Raw genomic sequence first — 20,389 nt, forward strand, 5'->3', positions numbered from 1 at the left:
GTGGCCGCGGGAGCGTTTGGGTTCTTCAGGAGGTGGGTGATGTTAAGTGAGGAATGAATGAGAGTGATGATGAATAAGCAGACAATGCAAGGCTTGTGAGGACACTAAGAGAGCTTGGATACCCAACTTGAAGAGAAGCATTGAATGTTTTGGACATGGAAGATCAGATGAAAAGGACAAACCATTTCAAGATTATGTCAGTGGCAACCACGTGTGCACAGATCCCTTGCTCATCACTGTTCCTCCTTACTCCCATCAACAAGATGCTTCTCAAACCACTGCACAGCTTGAAAGAACGCCTGTTTCTTCGCATAAACTTCTGCTTTCGTTATGACAGCTCTTCTCACAGCAAAGCCATGCCGCAAATGAGAGTAGAGGCTGATCTTATACGGCCATCCGTTCTGCTTCAGAATATTCTCCGACTGAAATCTTCGATCCTGGGTCTGTATTGCATCATCGCCCGCAGAAGCGATACTTAAGGGACCTTGAACTCCTTGCAACAAGTTGGCGGTGACATCTGCTGTATGAGCGATAAATCCGGTGTTAACCCGTATAATACCGGGATTATTAGAGAGCCCTGATAACCCATGCTGCGCCGTTGTAGAACCCCACGGCTCCGACTTTCTTACAACCTCTATCTTTGCTCAAGTATCGAATGGTACCGTTGATGAGATCCAGTTTTTCTTACTCGGATTTGGGAGTTTCGACAGTGTCTTACCTTCGCATGAGTTCTAGATTTGGTTTGGAAATAGGGCTCGTGACTGACCTACCTGTTCTTTCCCCTCTACTCTCACCTTTCCTGCGTAATTCCATATCACGGTCAAATAACCCACCTTGGAGTCACTTAGTAATTTACGTGACAAGAGGAGGGCGGTGTAACCCACACCTGCAAATTGATCTGCTCTGCTCATACTGTCAGGAATGAAGTCCTGTGGAGTGCTGGTAATCTGATAGGATTCTGCTGTTATGCCAAATTCCTTCCACGTTAGTGAGGAAGACGATGCCGAAGTCCTCTTTGACATAATCTCCAAATGGTTCCGCGATGTAATAAGTCTTGCCATCAATGATTGTATCCTGGTACTCGACTACTCCTCTTTTAGAAACATGTATCAGTATCCTGGCGCATCATCGTGGAAGATTTGCGTACTCGCATTGGACGCCTTGCAGCCCGATTGCCAGTAAAATCGATAGACACTTGAGGCTATGAGGCCTTACCAGCATAGCAACAGGGTTGGAGAGGGTTTGCGGTCATGTTGAAATGAGTCAGGTGACTTGCTGAGATTGAACAAGGCTTTTAAGTTGGAGCCTTGAAAAAGAGAGAAGGATGGGATGCAATGAAGACAAGAAGAATTATTTCTGCTTCTCCTCTTTCTGGCGATCCAATAAGGCAACGCAAGGCGACCTGGATTGCTGCCAGGTACGGAGCGTACAATTCATTATCACGTGACACTATTCGAAAATTGAACTTTGAAAAGAGCTTCTCTTTTCCTCGCTTCTGTGCCGAGAAATTACTGACCGATAGGAATATGGTCATAGCAAGGTTGGAACACCTTTCATCTCGAGAGTAAATTGTTACTCGCAGTGTTGAAGTGAAGGAGAATAGGGTCGTGGCTGGAAGGACACTTGTTTTTGGCGCTAGCGACGGTTTAAATTTAGCGAGTGGCATCGGCTTTCCTTGCTTCAGATCCCGACTGATCTCTTCAACCTCAGCTCTCATCGAAAACCACCATAACTACCAAGAGATATGGAACGGAACCTCATTTATCGCCCGCTGGATATTTCGTAATGATCCCGTCCGTTGAGAATGGCTCTCAGAGCCTGGAGAATGGCAGACAGGTAGGGGTCGAGAAACCGACCTCTTGGCCAGAGAGCATCTCAGACCGGGACGGCCCCATGGACTCAGATATTGGGTCTTTAAATTCAACTTCAGAATTGAACGGTTACCTCCTGGCTGTGCAGGATATCAGACAACTTCCGTCGCCATCGCCTACGCCTTCACCTCGATCAACGTCTCCGGCATTGGTTGTGACAGACTTGTCGGCTGACAACACGGGGACTTTATCTAGTGTTCCAAATGGCCAGGGACGTTTGAAACCCTTTGAGAGCTCAGCACACTCAATTTCAGCTTCTCGAGAAAATGGACAGGCTGCTTTGACATCGCCGCATCCAATATCGAAGACTTTACCGCCCCATGAGCTTCACGACATTCCTGAAGAGAAAATTAGGAAACCACGGAAACTCTCAATGGCGAAAGCGAATGGAGAGGTTTTGAAGTTATCAGCTGCGGAGATGGAGGAATTGACTTCGGCCCCGGAATCTTTACCAGTCACTTCACCTGCTCGGCTCCCTTTGCCCAGCCCATCCCTCGCCCCGTCACCAGTTCTCGACGGACGTGGTTCAGCACCAGATACCCATGCTTCGGATTCTGATGAGCGCGTTGGCGGAGGCCGTAAAATCAGCGCTCCTGAACCGCTCAGAATGTTGCCAGATGTGCCTGTGGATCGCCGTCAGAGCGCTGAGACGAATTCAAATTACATGGGCAGGAGGCCTGGGTTCTCCTCCCGAGCGATCTCCACTCCACCTACAGCTAGCAATCGGATGTCCTCATACACAAAAGGAACAACTGGCCAAACCTCACCCAGGCGCAAATCGGTGCATCCAGGAACACGCCCAGAACCATTGGATCTGAACCATTCGAATGGCAAGCACCAAAATGGTGGAATCAAATCTTCAGGATTGGACCAGCCTTCGCCAATGCCACAATCAATTCCAATTCCACCCATGTCAATACCAACTTATTTACAGTTAGAGCTATCATCAGCCAGGCCCTCGCCATTGTACATCTACCGCACTGCTGCCAGCGAATACCCCTACGAATCTTCGAAGGTCAAATTTGAGCGCTTATTGAACTTTTTGATATTACCACCACAACTGGAGCAGGTTCTTTACTTTGGCTCTTTAGCATGTTTAGATGCTTGGTTACACACTTTCACCATCCTGCCACTGCGATTCTTCAAAGCGGCTTGGATCTTAATTCAATGGTGGGGACAAGTGCTTGCAAAGGAAGCACGCTTTATTTCGGGATTTATCTACCACGGCTCGGGACGGATGTGGCATCGGCAACGTGGAAGGCGTGGAAGTACTGATTCGACATCCCGATCTCGAAGTGTGTCGCGAGCAAGTCGACCTCCAGCGTCGACGACCTCGTCATATCAATCTCGTTCGGGAACAATTCTTGAAGTCCCAAATGGAGGTGTAGAAAATGTGAAACCTGAAGTGGAACGAAAACCGAGGCAAGGATGGGGTCGAAGGCATCGAAGAACGAAGTCCCATCCGTCGTCTTTGTCCTCCTACCACAAAGCAGATCTCCTGCAAGGCGCTGTTATCGTATGCAGTTGCCTTATTTTGATGAAGCTAGATGCGAGCAGAATGTACCACTATATCAGGGGACAATCGGCCATCAAGCTTTATGTTATTTTTAACGCCCTCGAGGTAAGAGTCTTGTTGATGATAACAGAATGCCGTTGACCTTATTTAGGTGGGCGATAAACTTCTCGCTGCCCTTGGGCAAGACATTCTGGAATGTTTGTTTTCGGACGAAACCTTAGAGCGCGGCACTGATGGTCGGAGCAAGATTGTGCGACCATTCGGGATGTTCGTTCTCGCGCTCATATACAATGTGGTCCACGCCACGGCGCTATTTTGCCAAGTCGTGACCTTGAACGTTGCCGTTAACTCCTACTCCAACGCCCTGCTAACACTTCTGTTGTCTAACCAATTCGTGGAGATCAAATCGACTGTATTTAAAAAGATCGAGAAAGACAACCTCTTTCAACTCACCTGCGCCGATATTGTGGAACGATTCCAACTATGGCTCATGCTAATGATCATTGCATCACGGAACATTGTGGAAGTCGGCGGATTGAGCATGCTTAGTGCCGCTACAGAAGGCGCCGCCGAGGTATTGAAGAACTCTACTGCTCCATTACGAAGTCATTCCATTATTCCGAATAGCTTTAATATCCTGCCTGCCTGGTCGGGCGAAGTCTTATCTCCTTTCCTCTTTGTTTTGGGGAGTGAAATGGTTGTAGATTGGATTAAGCACTCTTACATCAGCAAGTTCAACAACGTCAAGCCAGCCGTTTATGGCAGATATCTCGACGTGTTGGCGAAGGACTACTACACTAATGTAAGTACATCTGTTCTTTCGTGAGGGTGGTTCACTAACGGAGTAGGCTTTCGTCAACCAAAACCTTGTCAAGCGTTTGGGCTTGCCAGTCATCCCGCTGTCTTGCCTGTTTATCAGGTCTTCAGTTCAGACGTATCATATGTTTCTCGCCACCCATATACCGCCGCCGATCCCATCAACAGCAACAGCTCTATCTGTCGATGGTGCCACGACTTCGCCAGCGACAACGGCTGCCCTCGAACATTTCGACAATCTCATCCGCCGTGCATTGGGCCGATCAACATTCGGCAATTCGGATAATTTAATCAGTAATCCATGGTATTTGCCAAGCGCAGATGATGCGATTGCTGCTCTTACAATGCTTGTCTTCTTCCTCGGAGCTTTCCTCGTCCTTCTTGCCTGCAAGCTCGTGCTCGGCATGCTCCTCCTAAGATTCGCACGCAACCGATACCAAGACCTGAAGAAACGAGAAAACCAGAATTATAACACCGAAGGAAAACGTCTCGGAGTATGGGGAATCGTGGAGATGGATGAAGATAAAAAGCGTTGGCTGTACGATGATGACCCTGAGCATTTGAAGAAGCTCAAGGAGAAGGAGAGAGCTGCCAAAGAGAAGGCTGGTGCCGAGCAAGATTTCGGGAAGATCAGCAGATACGAGCTGGTGAAGAGGATATGGTAGCCCTTGATGCCTTTTAGGTGTGTGCGAACAATATGATCCCAGTCCAGATTCCATACCAGCCGCTGCTTTGATAGGTTGTCCTCTGCAGTAGGTAGCTCCTGATTTTTCTTCTATGTCGTGATGCCTTTGCACCCCCCACACCCAGACCGTCAATCCACAAGCGTGGAGTTTATATCATGTGCTATCTGCTTCTTATTTATAAATCCAGAACTTTTCATATCCTCTCAATGCCTGATCTTTCACGCTTGGCCCGTTTCCTTCAAAAAGGTCCTATCAACACACCTTCTGTCAAACTAATTCTATCCTCCATTCATTTCCTTTCATTGCCAGCACCCCACATCCCGAGAATTTTGAGTTCTGCGCATCTCCAATACTAGTTTCTATTGTTTCTTTTTGATTGGAACATTTAAACATTGGCAATGCCTCATACTAAATTGGAACATTCGAATACCTCAATATCCCTGACAACTTTCGAACAATTTTGAAGTCTATACCCTGCATTGACCGACGTTCGCGATGGTGAATGTGAGAAGTAGGGATGTGAGATGAAGGGATGAAAGAGACGATATAGATGTATGGGATGAAGCGGGGTCTAGGGTGAAAGGTGGGGAGTGAGACGAAACCGAGGAGTGAGATGAAAGGAGGCAGTGAGATTATTGGGAAATTGGGATGAAACCAGAGATATGAGATGAAGGTGTGTTGACGAAGACCCATATACCGGTCAAGCCCAACGCCACCCACCACTAACAGCAACTCAGAACCGAACATGAAACTTGTGCGAGTGTCAACGAGCAGAGTTTATCTGTGTGATATTATCCATCTATATATGCTTTTACCGAACCACGCCGAACCAAGACAAGCGAACACACTCAAGCCAAGCAATTCATTCACAACGCAGCAACATAAATGCAACCCCCACCTCCCTCCTCAAGCACCGCATCCACTTGCCCCTCCTGATACAAAACCCCGTACCCAAGTCCCTGGGCGTCATCACCCATGAACCCCATACAGAACCACTTCCCCAGCGTGCCATACTCTTTCACCGCACAGAAAAGCTGATTACTCTCCGGCATTTCTTCCTTCGCGTCACAAATCATACATGGCTCCAATGCGATATTGCTTCCTTGAAAAAGCGCAGAACTTGTTGAAGTCGTACTGTTTACCGTAGCTGTGAGACAGAGGCCGGATTGCTGGTGATACAGATATCCCCAACTCTCGCAAATCGAAGTTGTGGTTGTGTGATGAATGGGGTTCAGTTGGTAGTAGAGGATTGAATCCGTTGGTGGGGTACTTGGGTTTAGTTTTGCGTATGCTAGGGAGCCAGGACTGGTCTGGAGCCCGAAGGTTACGTCAAATGTGGTGTTGTGGAGGGCGTAGGAGAAGGGCCAGTTTGGTGGCGACGCGAGTGTGGCGAGTCCGAGGGTTATGGGGAGCCCGCCGTCGGAGATGTTGGAGAAGGTGGTGCAGGTTGGTTGGGAGGGTGTTAGTGTCGAGGATGAGGGCCGGCTGGTTTTTGTTCTTGTCTTCAAGTGTAGAGTAGTGGTGTGTTTTTCAGAAGACACTGTTTTTGTGTTCGAAAACGCGCGGCGGTCGTTTGCAATTGGCGGAATAGCGGAAGCCGTTTCCTTGGTGGGAGAAGAGCTTTGTATATGCGTGTGAGTCGGCTGTGCAGATGGAACGCCGTTGAGTGGCCCTCTTCTTGTTGTCGAGTGTTTCCGTGATGTCGTGGAACCGGCTTCAAGGGTCCTTTCACCAGTAGTAGATGTTCCGGAAAGGCTTGAGACGGGAGAGCGGTAGTTCCCAGCCCGCTTGAGTACCAAACCAACTCTCTTGACACCGCGTGGAACTTTCCCGTTGAAGATTGCCTTGACAATACCTTCTGGAGTTAGTGCAAAGATTGCTTGAGAATTGGCAAATATTTCGTGTTGCCATCGTAGCGTCGATCCGAGATCGAAAGATCCTGCAATGGAGCTCGGCGTGAGGGAAGAGTGAGGCTGTGACGCGAATGCAATCGATTCCACATTCACATTCGCGAAGTATGTACCTTCAGGAGCACCTTTGATGGTGTAGAGTCGCCCATCGGATTCGTAGATTTGCACGGCTTCCGAAGAATTGGTTGTAATGCTTCCATCGCCCTTGAGATAATAGACACTACTCGATTGACGTCTTTGGTTTGTGGTATCACTTATGATGATGTGGAAGGTGGGGATTTCGAGGTTGTTGGGCTTACTCGTGATGCTGGGCTATGTGAGCATTTCAGTACGAAAGGGATTGAGGTGGACCTACACAGAATAGCGCAGATTTCGTGAAGAAGTGGAGATAGAATTCTGTCTTAAGGTCTCGGTAATTGTTACCGTGGTGCTGAGTACCGTAGGGGCATTGGTGACTGTGATTTCGCATCCGCAGGCTGGATGGGTCAAGATTGTGTTGGATGGAACGAAAGTCTCAATTACAACCGGAGATTCGAGGAGGGTGTAAACTTGGCAGACTTGTGGGTGCTGCCGCTGTTCGAAAAAATTTGTACCCAAGTCGATACCATAGACAGAACAGAGAAGTGCACACAAGAAGTTAATTGAAAGGACTGTGGAGTGGCTTCGAGCCATGGCGAGTGCCTTTGTACGGCGGAAGCAAAGGATATCAAACAGAAGGACGGTCTGTTATCGGTGAAAGAGAGATAAGAGAACGATTACAATATTTACGAAGTACAAGGTTGTAGTATTGAGATATGACGCGCCAACGGACCGAGAATGCAATTGGCGTTGAGAGGAACCACGCCCCCATTCTTCGACTTCCGCTCGCGAGGGGCTCTTATCATGAAACTGTTTAGGATTGACTTGGGAATGAAAATTACAGACCAAGGTGAAGATCTGTCGCTCAATAGTGAGGTTTCTGACAAGGGATTTCTCTCACAAGGGGACTTGAGAAAGCCCCAGCTCTAGGATCGACACCTGAAAACCCAGCGTCCAACAGTGCAGTAAATTGGAAAGCGAACAAGAGGAGACTTAAATATAGATAATGAGTATGAGCCAAGGCAGTTGCTCAAGGAGTCCTACGTCATTGAAGTCGAACAACTGTTCCGCTTGGCGACTGCTCATTTCACCAGTAAGAAGCGTTCTTCGACTGCAAGCCTCAAGGCGGGGAGCACTTGCCCCACTAACCTCAGTTCCTCGACTGAGACCATTGCGGCTTCCTCACACCTTTGCCGTGAAATAGGAAAGGAAGTAACGTTGGATTTGAAGGTACGTAAATCGAAAATAGGAGTAGCCTGGACCCCCACAAGGGTGGGGTGTACGGTGGTCCGAATTCGGCTGCAACCCCTGCGCCGTGTTGCCAACGACCTTTCATCCCATCTTGTAACACCTCAACAGACTACGAGTCAACACAAGCACTTTACCCAAGATGCAGCCTCCCTTAGAAACCATCCAAGGAGGCAAAGCATGGTACAAGCCTCCCAACGGCCCCATGGTCCTGGGCGAGGCGCCCATCTACAGAGCCTCAGACAGCACACTTCACTGGGTCGACGCTCTTAAGGAGCCTTCTGAACTCCATATCCTAAAAGTTGATCCGGAGTCAGGTGACCCGATCGGCGAAGCTCGAGTCCTGATTCTGGAGGATAGTGTCTCAGTGCAATATTTCCGCCAGGGGGTGAAGGGGAGTTACATCTGCGCGTATTATTGCGGGGTGGCGTTTATGGATGAGGAGACGGGGAAGTTGGATGTTGTGAATGAAATTATTCCGAAGAGTATGAGGGCGGAGAAGAGGTTTAATGATGGGGGTGTTGATGCGAAGGGCAGATTTTGGTTGGCGGAGATTGATAAGCAGGTATATTTATCTTTCAAGGGGATGGAGAAGGGACTAACTGAAACAGGCTATGGCATTTGGTCTTGGTGGACCGCCTGAGAGTTATGGCGAGCCGAAGGGAAGGTTATGGAGGTATGATCCGGACGGGAGTTTGCATGAGATGGCGAATGGGTTTGTTTGTGGGAATGGGATTGATTGGAGTCCGGATAATAAGATCTGTGAGTTTTCTGTCCCTGAAGCCATGGAGGTGCTGATGGGGACAAGTTTATTTGAATGACTCTGTTGGCCAAAAGTCATATGCGTTTGACTTCGATCTCGAGACAGGGAGTATCTCGAACAAGCGATTGATAGTCGATATGAGAGGAACGGGAGGGGAACCAGATGGACTGGTTGTGGAGTATGGAACCCTCCTCGAAGCTTCCCACTTGCAGCACTGACAAAAACACAGTACCGATGGTAATATTTGGATGGGCGTGTATGGATCTAACAGAGTTAGTACGTTCTCCTTAAGCCAATCCCCGAACGTATATTTCCAGAGCTTACAGAACTGCAATAGTGATCTTTGACCCCAATGGAAAGCATCTGAAAGACATCGAATTCTCAGGGAAGAATCTCACCTGTCCAACATGGGGTGGGAAGAACTTAGACATCTTGTTCGTGACATCAGCAAAGGATCCCATTCTCGGCATCAAAGATGGCGATGAGGGCGGAAACATGTTTAAATACATGGTTAGAGCGGGTTCAAATCCAAAAGGGAAGCCCAAATTTGAATTTGCAGGATAGAATCATTAGCGTGAAGATTTCCAGTCAACCAGGAGAGATTATCGATGGTTTTCAGCGTCGGCACAATTTCAAAACGGTCTCGGAATGAAAGAGAAAGTCAAAAGATGTAAATCGGGGGAGATTAAAGGGGAAAGAAGTTACGACAGCTGGACCAAGACCCCGAGCCCTTTGCCTGTTGGAATCTCAATCCCTATTAGGCAACCCGAAGTCGGGGAAGCAACGTCCGAAAACAGGCCCTATCCCACCTTTGCCTCTCGCTGTAAGATTCTAAATCCCTGTGCAGCCCCACCAAAAACCATCATCCTTATCATCATTGGAAGGTTACATGGCTATTACTTGAAATTTTAAGCATAAGAACAAAATATTTATTCTTGCCTACTTCCCATTCCTCTTGGATCACACAATCTATATACTCTTACAAGACAAATCTGACAGAAAGTAACCAAGAAAATGAGTTCAATCAACGAGGCGGGCCTTCAGCCACCCTACCCTCTCCACTCTTCAATAAAAGACAAGCTTGACCCAGCATATGTATCATTCTACAACGCACACATATTCGACAAGCAACAAGTGCACCTACAACCCGTCTCTGCGTCTCGAACGAGCGGGATCCTAATTCCCGGCGGTGGTCCCAAACTCCCAGTTGGAAAAACAGAAGATATCCAAATCCAAAGGAAAGAAACTGAGGGTCCGGATGTCTCGATTCGCGTCTTTACTCCCGAGGGAGAGAGACCCGTAGACGGATGGCCGGTAATGGTGTATTATCATGGTGGGGGCTGGGTATTGGGCAACATTGAGACGGAGAATACGGTTTGTACGAATCTTTGCAAGAGAGCGGGATGTGTCGTGATTTCAGTAGATTATAGGTACTTTCCTCCTCCTCTTAACCCCGAGTCGAAAATCTCTGACCTGGTCCTGGAGGTTGGCTCCCGAAGACCCATATCCAGCAGCTATCCACGACTCCTGGGAAGCCCTCCTCTGGCTCCAAAGTACCGGATTCTCCCTCCTCAACCTCAACCCCTCGAAAGTCGCCATAGGTGGTTCCTCCGCAGGGGGTAACCTGGCTGCAATAATGTGCCATAAAGCCCTTTCTTCCCCATCCCTCGTCCCAAAATTCAAAACACAGCTTCTCATCGTTCCTGTCACTGATAACACCGCTTCCCCGTCCAGCACTCCTAGCTGGAAAGAGAATGAACTTTCTCCAGCGTTGCCGGCGGAGAAGATGATGTGGTATAGACGGCATTATTTACCGGATGAGAAGACGTGGGCGGAGCCGGAGGCGAGCCCGTTGTTGTATGAGGATGGTTGGGGAGAGCAACCGAAGGCGCTAGTTGTGGTGGGGGAATTGGATGTGTTGAGGAGTGAGGGGCAGGAGTATGCGGAGAAATTGAAGAGGAATGGGGTAGAGGCTGACTTGAAGGTTATGAAGGGTATGCCGCATCCGTTTTTGGCGATGGATGGGGTGTTGCAGCAGGGGAGAGATACGATTACGTTTATGGTTGAGGCGTTGAAGGAGGTTTTTGCCTGAGTTGGAGAGGGGGGTAGATGATAGAAAGAGTTGAAGCTAGGGGGTGGAACAGTTGACAGAATTGGAAATCAGAAAATGGGTAAGATTCATGATGTAATATTAACAAGTCTTAAAAGGGTCAACTAAGACTAAGATGCAACCACCACACAAATCGAGACACCTGGGCTGGAACTCTCTGTCGTCAAATCTCCGAATTTCAATCCCACGGTCTAGTAGTTGAAATCTTCGTAAGTCACCGTTTTCCCACTCATCCACCCAAGAACACTACTCTTGAGGCTCGGACCAGCACACATATACCACCGATCAGCATTATCACCCGTGATATCATCTTTGCCGAGCCTCCGGCGTTCCAGTGTTGCACCAGACAGGGTGAGCTTCTTCCAAGCATCAGTCATCTCTGGTTTCTTGCCAGTAACGAATAACTTCGTAGACTCTGCCAGTCCAGGAACACGCTCGAAGATCTCGTTGGCGAAAGCCAAATCATTTGCCCTGAGCGTCCAGTAGAAATTAAGCCGCTTCAAATCGAGATCATAGATCTGAGCCAATAAAGGTGTTATGCCAACACCGCCAGCGATGAATGAGACTTTCTCCCCTTCGCCCTGCTGAATAAAGAATTCCCCCCCGAAGCCTTGCAGAGGCACTTGTAACTCCGACCTGATATTATGTCTGAAAAGGAAATCTGTGACCGGTCCTACCCTGCGTATCGTGATCTCGAACTGATCATGGCCATCCAGGACATCCTGTCGGGACGAGACAGTAAAAGTACGAAGGAAATCATCGTTCAAGCTCTTCGGATCGTCGTCTCGCATATGGCTGTATCCAATATCCAGCTCATCCTCAAAACTGAGGGCCACGTATTGGCCTGGCTTCCATTTGCTTGCCTTTTCTGGGTCTGCAATGTGGAAGCGGAAGCGTCCGATTGTGGGGGTGATGAGCTTCTTGTCAATGAGCTTGGCCATGACTTGCTTGTTGTTCTTGGCGACTGCGTTCTTGTTTTCATTTGAAAGGAAGCGTACAGGAGGGTTGTATGGGGATCTCTCGCCCTCTTGGCCCCGGAAACCTAAACCTTCTGATATAAATCTGACCGCATCAACTCTAATCTTGACAGCGAGATTAGTGTGTGCTATCAAATCGGAAGCATCTTTGCCAGCCAGCACTTCTGTTGTGCCTGTGAGATAGAGCACATCACCAGTGTCGAAGTCGGGAAATGTTATGCCTGCTCGAGGAGTAGTCCTGAGATTCCCAAGCGTTTGGTAGAAGCGATTACCAGAGTATTCGGGATAGACTATGGTGACGCCACTCTCATCATTCGACAAGACTCTGACGAAACCTTGTGGTCCTCCCCTGTGATTTGTATCCATGTCTAATTCATGATTCGAGGAGGAGATGAAGAATAAATCTGACTTTTCGATGAGGTCGAGAGCTGCTTTAGGTAGAGGGAGGCTGTCGGAGACTAGAGTGGGATGTGGTAGATGAGGAATAATGTGTTTCTTGTTTATGTATTTTGGACAGTTTCCTGGGTAGATGTCAACTGTGTTTTCTTCAGTTGAAGATGGTGGAAGTACTTACCCAGACTTTGCTCGATCTTCACCACTAATTGAACGTCGCCGATGTCTGGCTCAGTTGCGGACAAAGCTCCAGCAATCATTCGGCCTGCCATCTTCACCCGGTTCCTGTATTCCAAATCAATGCCCAAACCACTGACCATCTTCCCCGGGCCTTCGGGCCTGACAACTTCCCCATCTGCTTTCTCGCCGAGTAGGGTTCGCAAGACCGGATCAAAAGTCCTATCGACTGTTGCTTTCATCCCAATGATTGACTGTGCGACGGGCTGCGAGAATCCAGCCTCCCCTCCCCAAATTGTAGTCCATGGCCTGTCTTCAGAGTCCAAGGTCCCAAGCGCTACCAGCGGCGAGCTGATCAACTGTCTTGCTGCGTGTCCGGAAAGGCCTGGCGTTGTTGGATTGTCAAGGTGCGGGACTCGAAGCCACTCTTGCATCTCCTCTTCTCCTTTGTGCCATTGTGTCTCTGCTTCGATGATAGCAGCCATGTTGAATGTGGTTGGGAGTTCGTTCAGTTGGAGAGCTCGGCTGACATTCAAGGTGGGTGTAAATAATCGTGGGACGCTGCGGTCAGACTGCTCGACATTCTTATACAGTAAGAAGTATGTGATGAAGAACATACATGAGGTGATTACTATTCCGAGGCTTCCAGACTGAAGCCAGCACTGGAAAAGGCAAACGTTGATGCAGAGAGCTGCCCGTGGTGCATGTCATGTCATACCAAAGGCGGGGATGACGGGCTACTTTACCGTTAGATTACCCCTGCAAAAACGTGGATTTCAAATCCCGCTGCATCCACCTTCCAAAACTTTCTCTCAACAACAGTCATCAGGATACCGATTTTGATGCAACATCATTAGATCTATCCATTATGTACTTCAATCGATGACGCAGACGGTAGAGAAAACGGAAAACAACTTTGGATCGTTTTTAGTCCGGCCTCGCGTATCAACGTTCAAATCGTACCGCCGAGCAATCACGCCTGGAATGGACACTCCGAGATTCCGAGGAGAAGTTGAATCCTTCTATGAAATGTCAGCGAAACAGATCCCAAGCGGTATCAAGTATTCATCACATTAAAATGGGCACACCAAGTGGTGTCAACATCAGCATCAATACCCGGTGGGCACACTTGGCCCAACTTGCTGTCGGAGCTGAAAGTGGCAGCCCAACGCCCAAAAGTCACTTGGATCGAGACGCAGCTCCAGGCGACAGCGTTTTCACAGTCCTGTACTTGTATAAGTGCAAGAAAATCCCTCAGATGCACAATCTCTTTCAGGATTGATAGCCAACCAACATCATCCGCTCCGATGCCTCACAGCAGTTTGATATTTTTACTACCCCTATCTCAAATATCGTGCCTTTCCTCGGGTATCTTCCAATCAAAAATGTGATGGGAGTGTAACTCAAGCAGCGATTGGCTCTTCGGGCTGACCGCCTGGAAAGACCGAGCCCCTTGCCAATGGCCCCTGCCCAACTCAAGGCTGATCTTTTGATACAACATTGTTCGACTCCTTTTGGTACCAACTCCTCTTTCACTCAGTCCAAGTCAAACCTCATATCCCAACTCATAAGTGCACTTCGTCCCGTTGCCAGCAACTTTAACCATCTTCCGGCCCCCATCTATCATGTCGCTGTCCCGCCGCGATGGAACGGCCAATCCACGCACGCCCAGAGTTCCCTTTGAGGTCACAGCCAGAGCTCCTTTCAAGGTCATGTACAGAATGTCGTCGGAGGAAGCAGAAGGTCAGACTACATGATTCTGGACCCGAGTTCTCCCCAAGGGTGCTGATTAATTCTTTCAGTGTAAGCCGAGCCTGATTCCAGAAGGCCCTTGTGCCAACTGTGCAAAACGCTACCCACCTGTGGCGTGTGTCAAAAGGTACGGTTCTTGCAATGGGAATAGAATTGTACAGTCAGTAACCTTAGTCATAGGTCTTGTTCATCCATTTAGCATCAAAGTTTGCTGCTAATACGACCTCGCAGCCAGTTGGACGGAAGGCTGAAATCAAATCGTCGCCCTTACAAAGATGTTCAGTACCAAGTTCAAGTTGTTATCAACAATGAACAACCATTAGAAAGCCCCAGAACATTTTTCGGACTAATAGCGGGCATCAATACGGCCGGAATTTCTCCCATCGATTCAAATGCACAGAATGCTCAGCTGCTTTACTATTGTAGGCTGCCCCCCCTAGCTTATAATGAATGCGGTACTCAGAGTTGTCCATAGATGTCCAGCGTGTGATCCCTTTGATAACATCTCTGGATGGGAAGAATCCACCACCTGAACTCAACAATTCTCTCTTACCTGGCGTCATCAACTCTCCTCTCCTCCCGAAGATCGCGATTCTTGAGGCAGCCATAATTAGAGAGCTTTTCCAGCCGTGCGACCTAGCAGAAAACCGAAGATTAATTCTTCTCAAAGGGGAGATAATCGCCCGTATCAACGAGTTCATCACCAAGGATTTCAGCAAGACATATCGGGAAGCAATCCAGTCTGTCCTACATATTGCTCTTCTTGAATACTATTGGGGTGAACGTGCAAGCGTGGTGGCTCACATGAATGGCCTCAAGAGTATGATCAAATTGAGGGGGGGCATTGAATCACTTGAAAGTGAACTCTTTACAAAACTCATCACTCTGTACGAAATTCGAATATTTTACATGCCCAGGGGCTAATTGTCTAGACTCGACTTGCAGATTGCGTGTGGCTACGAGAAAGTCCCATCCATCCTCACTTTCGACTTGCCTGTGATCACGGCATCTCAATGCCCCCAAACATTCGAAAACCCTTTCCACGAGTCAACAACTCCATTTTCTACTGTTCTCGAACAATTCTACGGTCTTTACGAATTGGCCACAATCCTCGACGATGTCCGCCTCCTTACTTCGTCCATCACAAGTATCGGAACCATCAAATGCGATCTAGAGGATCCTCTCTTACAACAACATAACACAATCACTATTACCGACCACGCCTTTCGGATCCTTCACGCCACACGCTGCCTCCCATCGACCCCTCTCACTCCGTCCTCACCCCCAGCCGACCTAATCCACGAAATCCTTCGCACAACAATCATCATCTACACAACAGCCATCTCCTCCCGCCTCCCCCTTTCCATCGTCTACACACCTGCATTAAGACGCCAAGTCTACCACTCTGCCATGGGCTTCCAACTCAGTAATTGGAAACAAATCCCTGGCCTGCAACTCTGGGTTCTTCTACTTGCATGTCCCGGGAGCGGGAAAGATCCGCTGGGAAGGTTGTTGAGGTCGCATAAGAGCCTTGCTACCATTTATATCGGGTTAAAGGACTTCGAGTTTACGGTTAGGTGCTTGAGGAGCTTCTTGGGGGTGCAAAGGTGGATTTCTGGGGGCATTCTGAATGAGGGGTTGGTCGAGAATTTGTATTCGGATATCATGTAGGATCAAATTTGATAATGAATGTTCATTGAATATACACATCTCCCTCTCCATTCAACAAACTCTCATATAACTCTTAGTTCTTTGCTTTGCAAGTCTTTTTCCTTTCCGAAGGTTTTCGTGCAGACTTCCTTCTAACAAGCACCTATGCCCTCCAATCACCACTATGAAGCAGCAACTGCTCGCTAATTCCACCAACTAAGTTTAGAAATGGGACATTTTGGCAAAGTATACGCCGAATCTTTGGGGACTCGTGGCAGCAGTTTTCAACGGTAAAAACGCTCCATGATTCATTTCAAAGGCTGTTGCGAACAATCACTGAGCGAAGTCAAAGTCTCGATAAAATTTCCCATGTCTCTCAAATCATCTTACCCCTTTCCCCGGATTCAAGGGTTTCGCTAAGAAAGCCTCCGAACAACATCGCCTAATTTCAACCCCGCAATCTCGGCTTGGCAAAGGCAGGGGCGGGGCTTGAAAACAATCTCATTTGGGGCGTGGAAAATCTTAAATATCTTGATAAAAACAGGTTAACTATCGCAATCACTCCCTGTCCTTATTTTCCAACTCAGGCATGCGTCTCGCTTGGCTTTCCGATGTAATTGAGCATGCGGAATCCAGCCCCCAAGCTGCGTATAGCAGGATAATGTATGTATTTGGTACAACGGAATCTCTGCTGGATCTATTGGATGGGGAATGATGTGGCTATTGGTGAAATTGTCAGGTGATTGAGCCCAAGGCATGACAGAAGAATGGACAAAGACAATGGGTATGAGGAAGCTCGCCAATATTGCGAGCGCATAGAAGGAAGTCATCTCTTGAGTGTTGTAGAGAAATTATCGAGACACTTCATAGCCAGAACTACGTAGAGGCAGCGCCAGTTTTATGCCAGAGGCAAGATCATGGCCTACTTTCAGGGATAACTAGTGGCCCTGTAAGTGTTGTGATAAACATATTGGCATGAGTTCAGAGCTGCTCTTCCTCGAGCTCCCTCATTCAACTGCGCCAATGATGAAGATTCTATAGACCAGGCTCGCGGTAATTGGGATCGGTGCGCCGAAACCACCATCAAAGTATCATGATAAGGAATGGCCACTGGCGTGCTTCGATGAGCTGGATTTGACGGTTCCCCAGCTTCCTCTTTGGAGTTGGTCGAGATCACAATGGCGTCTCGAAAGTAGGGGGTTATCAACCACGCGGAAGCTGTGAAGATAACCTCTTCTTTCCGCTGCTCTCTGGTTCATTGCAAAGGGTGGTCGGCGCAAGCGTCATGAAATAACTTTTATTGCATGTTCTGGAATATAAACCCTGCTAGGGATCCAATCATGCATCGAATCTCGGTGAAAGTGAAAGAAAACAAACTCCAAGTCAGTACGGGTTCATCCCATCTATCGCCACTGCAGTGCTGTAAATCTCGAGTACATGCTGAAGCCAACTGTAGGCATCAACCACCCCAGCGAAACACCATCCCCGTGTACAATGACCATCAAGTATGACCACGTAAGTGACTTCTGGTCTTCCTGACGCATCCCTCGAAAAGGACAAGAAAACAAAGGAAAGAAGAAAAACATGCAACCCCATGACAGCAACTCCATCAAGCTCAATGTCCACGAAGCTGAGAGGTGTGAGAGATGATTCCACAACTAGTCAAATAGCCGCGTATCGCTGATTTGATTTATTCCGAATCCAAAACGACCGATAGGCTGATGATTCAGAGCCGGGATCCGTCGTCGACAATCATAACGTCATCATCATCTTCAACCTCCGGGACGTCTGGCATGCCGTCGCCGGTGTAGTTCGAGTAGGTGGCAGGCTCGGACTGGCCGTGCTCGCTATTGTCGCCCTCCCGAATCTGTTCAACTAGGCGGGCTAGTCGTTCCGAAAAAGCAGTCAAACGGTGTTTCTCTTGCTTCAGTTCGCGACGCTTTCTTCCAGTTGTGGCGTCTTCTTCCATGAGATTGCGGCAGACCTCTTCGCCTATTTGATTTTCATTAGCAATCAAGCAATTACGAGAGGGAGAGATGTCTTACCATCCAGGGAACCAGCGATACCGAGCTGGGTCTCTAAGTAATAGAAAATTGACTGTGAGATACTGCGAAACAGCTTCCCATGGACACTCAAGCAAACAGAATCAACGAAACGCAGGGCAGCCGTCATATAATAACCTCGAACATAAGCTGCTACCTCGAGCTCGAGCTTGAAAGGATCAGGGCCAAGCTGTTCGTCTCTAATCTCGGCTGCTCTCTTATTCATCTCCTTGCTCCTCTCCTCCATAGTCATATCCGTTAGTCTCTTCTTTTGACCAAGTCTGATTTGCTTCTCGACAAAAGCTCGTGCTCGGACCGATCGGCGGATCTGTTGGAGGTTCCGAAGCTCGTTGGTGTTATTTTCCAAAATCGCAGCACGGTTAATGGTAAACGAACGGTAGGTTTCGAGTTCGAAGAGTTCCTTAAGACACTTACGCTGCTCCTCCATGTGGCCATCGAGAAACTTTTGAAGGTAAGTACCGGCCGTACGATAAAGCTGCGTCTGTTCGTAGACACCTAGGCGCTTCTTCAAGATATTCTCAAGTTGTTGGCGAAGCATGCGAAGTGTCTCGTTGATAAAGATCTCGAGCGGAAACTTCCACGAAGCAACGCTCTGAAGGCATAGGTCATTGTAAGTCTTTATATTCACAAGACCGGGAAGGCCTGGCCGCGTATTAGAGAGGATTGTTTTGCTAATCTCAGTGAGGTTGGTGAAGCCTTTTCCGAGATTCTCGACACTTTGGAAGGGCGTGCCGGCAAACTGGTTTCGATTTGAGGCTGGCAATCTCAATGGCGGAGCTTGCATGAGACCATTTTCACGCTTTATTCCTGTTGGCGGAGTCTGAATTACTCTGTATTGAGAATGGGGTGACTGAGAGGTTCTTTGCCGTTGCGCTGGCGGCGATTGTACCTGTTCAGCTGGGCGCTTGCGGATAGGAGTGCTAGGCCGGAAAGGCTCATCGTCGTCACTGATGAGCTCGATGACCTCCGCATGGTCTGACTCGTGAGAAACGGTAACTTTCGGCTTGATATGGAGAATTAAATCTCGAAATCGGTCACAGAGGGTAGTCCACTCGTTCTGAAAGCTCGTCGGCAAGTCATATAAATCGCCGTTGACCAGATTTTGAACGTCGTTACTAACTTGGGCCAGGAGACGGGTGACGATATTTAGCATATCCGATTCGGGCAGGTCAGGACAATCGCTAAGTTGCTGGTCGACATCTCGGGTTCTTTGCTGAACTTTCTCGGTAATATTGGGGATACTATAGAGAATCTGAGTGGCAAGTTGGGTCGATAAGAACTCCTGAATAGCACTAGTTCCACAGCGGTTACGGAAACTAGCCCAATCTTGAGTCCACAATTCGTGGGTATCGAAGAACTCCGTTTCCTCTTGCCGTGCAAGTGCGTGATAATTGGGGCCGTGCAAATTCGAGTTCTCAGCAGGCTGTTTTGTGACATAGTAGCCATGACGGACAATGTGGGCTTTCCCGAGCAAAATCTTTTCGTACTCAAGATGTCGGATCGAAACGTGGTCTGGATTCGTCAAAACACCAACACAGCGACTGGTTGCTTTGCAATCTTGAATGACCTTGCCCGTACTAGAATTGCTAGGATCAGTCTTCATCGCGAGAGTCCATATAATCAGAGCATTCGGCCTATCGATGTATTTGACAGCCAGATTTTCGATCACCTTAGCCAAGTATTGGTCCTTTGGGTCTGGGGCCACCCGGAAAATCCCAGGCAAATCGTAGAACGAGAGTGCAGGTAGACCGGGTCCGGAGATCTCGATGAATATAACGTTCGGAGAGAACTTTGCCTCTGTCGATTCGCGCTCTTGTTGGAAATCGCCGAGTGCACGTCGACCTGTTCCCGGGATAAAGATCCGGTAGTCTTCGTCATGATTGAGGAGCGCAATCTGGGCCCACTTAATCACCTCTTCGAGTTCAGACTTGTTGGTGATAGTCTTGAACTTCTTAACCTCGAGAACCTGCTCAACCCAAGGGGGGAAGGGGCGAGCCTTGGTCACGTGTCTCGATTCGACACCTCGTGGTCCAGGGGAGATGTACTTGTAGTACTGTTGGAGCGAAACCTGGCAGGTCCAAGTATCAGAGGGCGAGGTCTTTATGTTTGCTGGACACTTCGTACAAATGCCTTGGTCCTTCGGCAATTGCACTTCGGTTAAGGCGCTCATCAACGAGGACTTGCCAGCGCTTTGATCGCCAACAAGGACCAACTCGGGCAGCTGAACGACATGATCAAGGCCAAAATTGCGCAATTCGCTGATCGCGTCGACAAGAATCTTGACTTTCTGACCAACAAGTTCAAGGCCTTGTGTCTGTGCCGGTTCTTCTGCCATTGAGGCAGGGTGTGATTCGGGCTGAGGGTCGTGGGAGGATTTTA

At 48.5% G+C, this 20,389-nt stretch overlaps 7 protein-coding genes across 7 annotated transcripts; 4 read left to right on the forward strand and 3 right to left on the reverse strand.

Moving 5' to 3' along the window:
- Positions 1–233: 233 nt before the first annotated feature.
- On the reverse strand, positions 234–548 carry K444DRAFT_519274 (uncharacterized protein; the record flags this gene model as incomplete). Its single annotated transcript, XM_024873941.1, has 1 exon — positions 234–548. A coding segment is annotated over one exon (315 nt), but the record flags the coding sequence as incomplete, so codon positions are not given.
- A 1,696-nt stretch (positions 549–2,244) lies between these two features.
- K444DRAFT_640358 (DUF747-domain-containing protein) lies at positions 2,245–4,868 on the forward strand (the record flags this gene model as incomplete). Its single annotated transcript, XM_024884488.1, has 3 exons — positions 2,245–3,492; positions 3,539–4,189; positions 4,236–4,868. The coding sequence occupies 3 exons, from the start codon at positions 2,245–2,247 to the stop codon at positions 4,866–4,868; spliced, it is 2,532 nt and encodes an 843-aa protein (XP_024742364.1).
- A 3,365-nt stretch (positions 4,869–8,233) lies between these two features.
- On the forward strand, positions 8,234–9,614 carry K444DRAFT_553439 (regucalcin). The gene is made up of 5 exons (XM_024876617.1): positions 8,234–8,690; positions 8,737–8,887; positions 8,934–9,066; positions 9,118–9,164; positions 9,226–9,614. The coding sequence occupies exons 1-5, from the start codon at positions 8,268–8,270 to the stop codon at positions 9,450–9,452; spliced, it is 981 nt and encodes a 326-aa protein (XP_024742365.1). The 5' UTR covers positions 8,234–8,267; the 3' UTR covers positions 9,453–9,614.
- A 288-nt stretch (positions 9,615–9,902) lies between these two features.
- K444DRAFT_581624 (uncharacterized protein) lies at positions 9,903–10,980 on the forward strand (the record flags this gene model as incomplete). Its single annotated transcript, XM_024877753.1, has 2 exons — positions 9,903–10,318; positions 10,374–10,980. The coding sequence occupies 2 exons, from the start codon at positions 9,903–9,905 to the stop codon at positions 10,978–10,980; spliced, it is 1,023 nt and encodes a 340-aa protein (XP_024742366.1).
- Positions 10,981–11,189: 209 nt separating this feature from the next.
- K444DRAFT_640361 (oxidoreductase-like protein) lies at positions 11,190–13,030 on the reverse strand (the record flags this gene model as incomplete). The annotated part of the gene is made up of 2 exons (XM_024884489.1): positions 11,190–12,496; positions 12,550–13,030. The coding sequence occupies 2 exons, from the start codon at positions 13,028–13,030 to the stop codon at positions 11,190–11,192; spliced, it is 1,788 nt and encodes a 595-aa protein (XP_024742367.1).
- A 978-nt stretch (positions 13,031–14,008) lies between these two features.
- Positions 14,009–16,027, forward strand: K444DRAFT_181066 (uncharacterized protein). Its single transcript, XM_024870814.1, has 5 exons — positions 14,009–14,288; positions 14,348–14,457; positions 14,529–14,719; positions 14,773–15,184; positions 15,230–16,027. The coding sequence occupies exons 1-5, from the start codon at positions 14,190–14,192 to the stop codon at positions 15,966–15,968; spliced, it is 1,551 nt and encodes a 516-aa protein (XP_024742368.1). The 5' UTR covers positions 14,009–14,189; the 3' UTR covers positions 15,969–16,027.
- Positions 16,028–17,673: 1,646 nt separating this feature from the next.
- On the reverse strand, positions 17,674–20,345 carry K444DRAFT_519277 (uncharacterized protein; the record flags this gene model as incomplete). The annotated part of the gene is made up of 2 exons (XM_024873942.1): positions 17,674–17,939; positions 17,993–20,345. The coding sequence occupies 2 exons, from the start codon at positions 20,343–20,345 to the stop codon at positions 17,674–17,676; spliced, it is 2,619 nt and encodes an 872-aa protein (XP_024742369.1).
- Between the last annotated feature and the right edge of the window lie 44 nt (positions 20,346–20,389).

Source organism: Hyaloscypha bicolor (assembly GCF_002865645.1).
Source record: "Hyaloscypha bicolor E unplaced genomic scaffold K444scaffold_16, whole genome shotgun sequence".
Classification (NCBI taxonomy): Eukaryota; Fungi; Ascomycota; class Leotiomycetes; order Helotiales; family Hyaloscyphaceae; genus Hyaloscypha; species Hyaloscypha bicolor.